The 8,146-nt window shown below is 37.8% G+C and overlaps 1 protein-coding gene across 1 annotated transcript in view; it reads right to left on the bottom strand.

Moving 5' to 3' along the window:
• The window catches only part of ALDH1A1 (aldehyde dehydrogenase 1 family member A1), a 57,062-nt gene that overhangs the window by 33,382 nt on the left and 15,534 nt on the right, over positions 1–8,146 (bottom strand). The window contains exon 5 of the mRNA XM_009636126.2: positions 4,774–4,892. Coding sequence (XP_009634421.2) covers positions 4,774–4,892 — 119 coding nt within the window. The remainder of the gene's footprint in view (positions 1–4,773; positions 4,893–8,146) is intronic.

Below are 8,146 nucleotides of genomic sequence, written 5' to 3'. Positions count from 1 at the left end.
AATAGGTTACAGTGTTTTGGCAGCTTAGATTTTTTGTGTTAGTTTGTCAGACACAGATGTAAAAAGACCCACCCTTCTGTGGCACATGCTGTGCAGGGGGTGTCTGTGATGACTATGGCCCATGAGGTTTAGGGTTGCATATTTCTTTTGCAAGGATTTAGAAATGTTGTTCCAAGCATTTTGCAATTGTTATTTCACTCGTGGTTTTAGGAGAGATGTCTTTTATTTCAACAATGCAAAGAATTAATGACTTTCAGACTTCTTTGCACTAGACCTGGAAATACACATCTTGTAGATGAGACTGTACACTGCTAAAGTTCAGTATTTAAAATTGACCCCAGGTAACAGGCTATTGCAGTCAAAACCCCTCTGACTGGGTTTATTTCCCAGTGCCAGTGCGCAATAAAATCCTTATTCTCTGAAAGGATTGATTACAGTTCGGATAATCTGACACTGTTCACTCTTTGGGGTTGACTGCAAGACTACAGTATTTCTGTCATTGTTTAGACAGTTGATTTGGTCACTCAAATGACCTGACTGGAGAATGGGAAGATGAGACCTGCTCTTTGCCTTTCTCTGTCAACCCAGTGGTTTTTTTCCCTTCGGTCCTTGAGTATTTTGAACAGACCGTGAGTTAATTTTATAAAGTATCTGCTAGATGGGAAGTGCCATATTTGTGTCTGTGCTGCATGAGCAAAGAAAGTATTTGACTCTGGACAGCTTTGTCTCAGATGGACCACACCATAGCTCTGCTGAAGTAGATTGTAGGGCCTCTATATTAGGTGCCATCTCTTTATGAAACATAACTTCTTGCTGCATCTTCCTTAGAATAAGGATCCCCTTTTTGTGGGTACAATATAGTGCAAAGTCTATACAGGGTTTCAGGCCTCAGTGCTTCTGTACAAGTGACTTAAAAGTGCAATTTAGAGAAGAGAATACTTGATTTCTGATGTTGCAAACGTCCTATACGTGATCCCATATTCAGCATCTGCCTATAAACTTATTATTTGTCAGGGAAGAATTTTTATGTAATTGACTATTATTGTTATAAACTATAATCCATATTACAGTGGGTCATGGTTTAACCCCAGCTGGCAACTAAGCACCATGCAGCCACTCTTTCACTGACTGACGTAATCAAGAAAAGTAATAGAACTATCTAAAATGTGGGCTATCCTAAACTTAGCTATTAATGGTAACTTTATAAATATGGAATGAAATGTCTAAGCTATCTTCTCTTTAGATACCAGAAACTCTTCCAATGTTAATAAATCTGACCTCAGATAGCCTACAACTCTTGTTATGATAAAGCTTTCCTTGACAATGCTCTTCAAATGAGCCCAGCCACCTGTTTCACACAGGTAAAAGCGATCACCAAATTTCAACAGCTGCTCAGCTGAATATTCACAAGCTTTCTTAAGGCAGACAGTAAACCAGGAAATAATACCCCCAGCATTTGTTTAGAGGCTGGGAAGAGTGGTGAGGTGCCAGGGCTGTGTCTGGGCTCCTGCATGCTGGAAGCAATTGAGCATCGCTCAGGTGAGGTCATGCGCAGTGCTGAAAAATTGTTGGTCCTTATTCATACCCACTCTTACAGATTATGACAGTCATTCAGATATTCTTGAGTTTGATGGTTGTAATAAATCTTACAGTTACATCTAAACCTGAAAGAGATTTGTGGGCCAAGAGGAGGCTCATTTCAAGTACTGTGAGTTCTGATTTAGTAGTTCTGAAACATATCATGGAGTCTCACTGTATTCTTTAAGCAATGCAGTTAAAATATGTGAAATTATTTAAGGAGCTACTAAGGAATGAAATCATAAGCTTTAAAAGAATATGTCAATAGAGAATATCTGCTGTGAAGTCTTTTTTTTTTTTTTTTCCCAGGTTTTTACTTACAGGAAGTTGATATTTGGCTAATTTTTCATGTAACTTCTTTTTTTTTTTTTTTTCCCTGGGAACTGTGTGTTATTATTGATGCAGGAATTATATTTTAGTGCTGCAATGAACTAATAATGAGAGAACATACTCTTTGTATTCATTATTTATTTAAACTTTCTGATTTGTTGGTTAGTGGCTTTGTATCTACCAAGTCAGCTAATCTTAAAAAGAGTATGTTTCTATAGTACCTTTATAGCTGATTACCTTTCCTCAGATATTCTGATTATATTTTTGTGGTTTTACCCCTCACCTTTTATGTGGAGCTAGTGATTGCAACACAGGTGATACTCAGCTATAGTTTTTCTTCACTCTGAGAGGCTTATCCTTCCACACTTTCTGATATTTCACATGCAGTTTAGTGAGAGAATGTGCTGCTGTTTTCACCCCCTCATGTAATTTGACAATCTAATAATTAACTAATCTGAGTTTCTCTGATTAAAGGAGCACCATAGGGCTTAGTGTATGTGAAAGCATCATGACAGAAATAATTTGTCAAACACTCATTGCCTAATTCCGCAGTGTTGACGAAGAAAAATATTTATCAGTACATTTTTAGCCAGCTACCAACACTCATTCAGTACACTGGAATATCTTTAAAGGAGATTCAGATATGAAACCGATTCAAGATCACTGCAGTTCAACATCTAACCCAATTTAACTGTTTAAAATGCATTCAAATTAATTATTGAAATCCACATTTCCTGAAGTGTGTTTAGTTTTATGTTATATGTGAAGGGCATTATCTGAAACATAACTATACCAACCTATAGATCCCTAGACTTATGGAAATACTTAGTTAAATGATCTCTATAAAAGGCCCCAAATGATCCCTCTCATAGAAAATAAAATAGAGAGAGTGTTAAGTAAAGAGGAAAGACCTTGGAACATCTCCTGCAGACCTCTCTTCAGATCCTTTTGTGATGGATGTTGATATTATGCCATGGTAGAAAAAGAGAAAATTGAGTTTCCAGAGCTGAGTGATCTGCTGATGTCCAAGGTGCTTCAGACAGAAAGGTTAATACCTCAGCAGTAATTAATGCTTCCCTCATCTTGATCCCTCCAACATAATCAGCCAAAACAATCCCACACCCCACATTCTAACTTGTATGAGACAGGAGAGGAACAGGATGAGTAAGAAGACAGGATTGGAAAGGTTTTATTAAATTGTGGGATGACTGCTGGGTATGGGGTGATGCTTCTATTACCCCATCTTCCTGTCCCTCAGTACACTGTTGTGGCTTTCAGACAACCCTGTGTGATATTTGGAGAGAGGAGGAAAGCATTGCAAAAATCAAGCTTCCGTAAGGACATGTTGGATTTGATCACTTGTAGGTACACACTTTTGCAAACACATGCATTTCTGCACAGTTAGACATTATATGCAGTTTTTAAGGAAATGGTATCTATTGTCAAGGCAAAAGAAACATGCATTTGCCACGTGACACTCACCTTAACTCTGCACTATAGACATTTTGGCCATGCTGCTGGTCTTGTGATTGCTTTTTGTATTAACGGAATAAGTTTTTGCTAACTAAATATTTTAGAAGGATAGAAATGTTTACAGGAATATATGTCTTGCATATTCAGTTACATCAGATTTCTGAGCTGGTGTTTTGCTTGTACTAGTTGTTTTCCTTTGGAAAAATAAAAAAAAATCAAACAGGGAGCACTGTAGTTTCTAGAACGCCACTGGGACTCAGGTACTAAACTATCTCCTCTGAATTAAGCTTTTTTTTTTTTTTTTTTTGAGATAGGAAGAGCAGTAGAGAGCTATCACATGGCAGAAGTACATAGCTTTTGTAGCCTGTTAAATATTTACAAAGTAAGGTCCTGTGTGATTTATTCAAGACAGACATGCATTGAAATCTGGCTAGGTTTACTCCATGAAAAAAATAGGCTAGAATGGAATTCAAAACAACTAATCTAGATAATCAGTGAACACCTTGCTTTTGGAAAAGAAAATAAGCAGTGGTTATAGAAAATGAAATTTATTTCCATTGCAATAGTAATGAGAAAGATAATGAACTGTAACTGAGGAGTTTCCAAAGAGAAGAGATCCTTTCTGATCAATTGTTCTACCTGAAAGTTTCAGAGGGCAGAGTTGCAGTGTTTTCTGCCAAGAGATTGTTCAAAGTTCTTGCAGATATTTGCACAATATGATATAAAACAGGCAAAGGGTCTTTTCAAGCTGGGAACACAAGTCTGGATTCAGACCTTCTTTATCAGTGTATTTCTAACTGCATATGGAAATAATTTGCTATTACAAAAAAATCCTGAAAACATTGAATAATTAGTGATGGTAAACTTTATCTGTTTTATTGATTGTTACTTGTTTAAGCTGAAAGCCAGATTCATAACTTCTAAGAAAAATATGTGAGTGGAATGAATTTTATTTTAGTTTCATTTTCACACATCGCTTTCCGCATAAGCTTTTTTGATATAATTATTTAAATCTGATTGTAATATGATGCAGTACATTAACATTTTAACTTGTTCTCACTGTTCTGAAAAGTGAAACTTTTCCTTCTTTGCTCCATTTATAGTTTCTGAGAAACTTATCACTGCAGAAAGTTTGTTTCATGAGAAAAACAGCACCCACCCCAACTGTAATATGAGATGATTCTATCACACTTGCACACTTCCTGAAATACTTAGGTTAAGAGGATCACTAAACATTAATTGCTATTATGTATAATATCAGAAACAGGTCAGAACAAACACTTTAAGCACTGATTTACAGTTACTTCCATGGTTCATCTAAAATTAAAATGAACACATCCTACTGTCTGAGCTGAATGCACAAGAAAAATTAGAAACTTGAATGCTACTAACCTTGGTGTATTTAATTTTCAGATTTTTGAGGGCTTCTGGTAGCGCTGGCAAAACTGGAGCAGGACTGCCATCTGAACCTTGCTTCTTCATATTTTTAGTTGAGGAGTTTGAGGACTTTCCTGAAACACAGGTGAAATGAGGTATAAAGGAAGGGCAGTGATTTTTGTCCTGACTGAGCTCTTAGCTTTATTTGTGCTTTTTTATCTGTACCAGCTACGGTATATTTGCATACAGGAATATGATTGGATGAAAGAATTCATTGCAAAGAGAAAATGACACTACTTATTTTAAGACCAAAAGCAACAGCCTTTTCACCGAGCTGAGACCTCAACGAAGCAAATGCTGCTGAAACAAACTGCTTAGCCAGACGCCATGAACTTCTAACTGGGGAACACAGTTTAAGGCCTCCTCATCTTTCCTGTAAAACTGCTTTCTCTCAGCAAGCAGGTCCCCAGATTTTAAGTGAAGTTCTTCACGTACTTGAAGGCAGCTCTGAAGGTGAAGACAGACTTGTTAGCTCTGGAAACAAACTAATCCCTTCTCACTGGAGAGCTGGCAAGAATAATTCCCAGAGCTGGAAAGCATTCGCTAAAAAACAAGCCACCTTAGGTTATCCTTTCATATGTTCAGACTACATTATAATTCCTGTAATTAATACTTACTTTGTAGAACACAGAGATAAGGGATGACTATGGTGATACAAAAGCTTTCATGTGTTTATCAAGAAATGTGAAAGTAGGACAAAATTGATCAATCCAGAAAAAAATACTCTGTGGGTAGAACCAAGCAAAAGCTTGTTGGTTTTTTTCAAGATAGCACCACAATTTTAAGGACAAAATTTTTACTACAGTGCCCTTTGGAAAATCTGAGTTTGTGCCTTTCAAAACAAATTACTTAATAGACAGAACTTTTCTACCCAGGGTGGAATCCACTGGTGCATATATGTCCAGTTCTGACCATTCAATGAGAGACATATAGCCGGTACTGGCAAATCATTTTATAAGGCATAAGAAAATCCTTTCTTTGTTAAGTCCTACCTTTTCTGGTAAATCATGTCACAGAAGAAACTGGGACTGAATTAACAATTTTTTTTATATGCTAAGCTTGTGCAATGAATTTGTGCCATAGAAATAAAGAGAAATGATCTTATTGCTTTCACTGAGGCTACACAGATGCTTGAAAAACTCACTGAGCTCAGTTAATTCATATATGTTATCTAATCCATCTGGCAATGGAAGCTTTGTTGCTTTTAACTGATGGATGATATAGGACACATCACGAGATTAGTCTTATGATGCATTAGTTATATGTAACATACTTTCTGAATTAAAGAGCATACTATAATTATAATTGATGATTTTTGTGTTTGGAGGTATGGTTGGAGCTGGATTTTCTGGCCTTTAGAAAAATCCAAGTAATATCTGGATGAGAGAAAATTCTATTCTCACAGGAATCACGTCTCCGTGAGATGTAAAGAGCTGTGTGGACTTGAACAAGTTTCAGCCATTCACCCTGTCATGTGGATGAAGGGCGCCCATTCCCATTGCTATAATGCCATGATACCCAGGGTTACCAGCTCAGCTGATTCCGTCTGGATGCATCCTTCAGCTCTCCTGCCTCAGCTGGCTGGCTTAAGACATGCCAATGTAGGACAGTATATTTGAAAGGTTTGTGAACAGAACTTTCAGATCTTAACATTTTGGGTTACAACGTTTGCCTGGCTTAGATAATGTCTTTGAGTCTCATGAAAAAATAAAATGCCTAAATAGGGTTTGGGTTTTCTTTTTTTTTTAATTTCTATGTAATTTTCTGGTTTAGACACTGAAGTCTACTCTAATAATCTTTCTGCCACTCATTTCTCCATTAACCCACAAGGAGTTTGTCTCTAGTTAATTCACCTGTTAATTGCTCAGATTTGCCTAATTTAAACAGAATTTAACTGGAGCTGCAAGACAGAGATCAGTGAAATTGTCTGGTTTCAAGCAAGCAAAAATCTTTACCTCAAGTGGGAGTGTTCTAAATACATTCTCGTATTTAGGTACCAATGCATTCCTGATAATTTTTTTTTAAATTATTAATCTAGAAGTGAATGATGGTAACTTTTTTTGGAAAATGACAGCATTTATCCTCTTCCCAAGTCTATAAGAGCAGTCTGAAATCTGCTTAGACAGGCTTTAGAGATACTACCCTAGGTGAAAAGTTCCAACATTTCTAAACATGCTGGTAATCATTGCTCTATTTTCCACAGCATTCATTCATTTAATACATAATTCACCCCTTTTTTTTCCTTTCTATTTCCCTCTTTCACTCTTGGATTGCATGAATCACCTTCACTACCATGCTTCCTGTGAAGCCTTTCTTTTCTCTCTAAACCTTGTGTATTGTTAAAAAGATCTCATCTCTTAAAAAGATTACTTCCTATCTTGAGCAATTTGCTTATCCTATCGTCGGGCCTTATCTGCTGAGACTTGCTCCAAGCATTACCATTAATGTCAATAATTCCTTTAACTTCTCTGTGTTCTCATATCTATGAATGTCTGACTCCCCTCCCTTTTTCTAGGAAATTCTAACTACTGCTTAGACTAGCTGTTCATGACCAACCCAGTTGTTCCCATCCAATAACATTCCTATTCAGCCTAGGATTCCTTTTACCCTGGTGTAGAAACTATTTCCTTTTCCTTACATCCATGTCCCTGTTTCTTACACCTTCCTGCTATTTTCAGTCTGTGACTTTTTCCCCCATCCTGCATCACTACTGTTGAACACTTCACCTAAATAAAGATGTGCACTTCAAGCACTGTAACTTTAGTGGATGGTACTATTCTTTCAAATGGGACCTGATGACATGCATCCCAGAGTCCTGAGAGAACTGGCCAATGAAGTCGCCAAGCCACTCTCCATGATATTTGAAAAGTCATGGCAGTCAAGTGAAGTCCCTGGTGACTGGAAGAAGGGAAACGTTGTGCCCATTTTCAAAAAGGGTAGAAAGGAAGACCCCGGGAACTATTGACCTGTAAGCCTCACCTCTGTGCCCGGGAAGATCATGGAACAGATCCTCCTAGAAGCAATGCTAAGGCACATGGAGGCCGGGGAGGTGGTTTGAGACAGCCAGCATGGCTTCACCAAGGGCAAGTCCTACCTGACCAACCTAGTGGCTTTATATGATGGTGTGACGTCAACGGTGGACAGAGGGAAACCAATGGATGTCATCTATCTGGACTTCTGCAAGGCCTTTGACACGGTCCCCCACAACATCCTTCTCTCTAAATTGGAGAGCTATGGATTTGATGGGTGGACTGTTCGGTGGATAAGGAACTGGCTGGATGGTCGCATCCAGAGGGTAGTGGTCAATGGCTCAATGTCCGGATGGAGA

This window comes from Egretta garzetta, unplaced genomic scaffold (genome assembly GCF_000687185.1).
Source record: "Egretta garzetta isolate BGI_Z169 unplaced genomic scaffold, ASM68718v1 scaffold353, whole genome shotgun sequence".
Taxonomy (NCBI): Eukaryota; Metazoa; Chordata; class Aves; order Pelecaniformes; family Ardeidae; genus Egretta; species Egretta garzetta.
The sequence above is the reverse complement of the archived record's forward strand: the minus strand, read 5'-3'. Positions and strand labels throughout refer to the sequence as shown.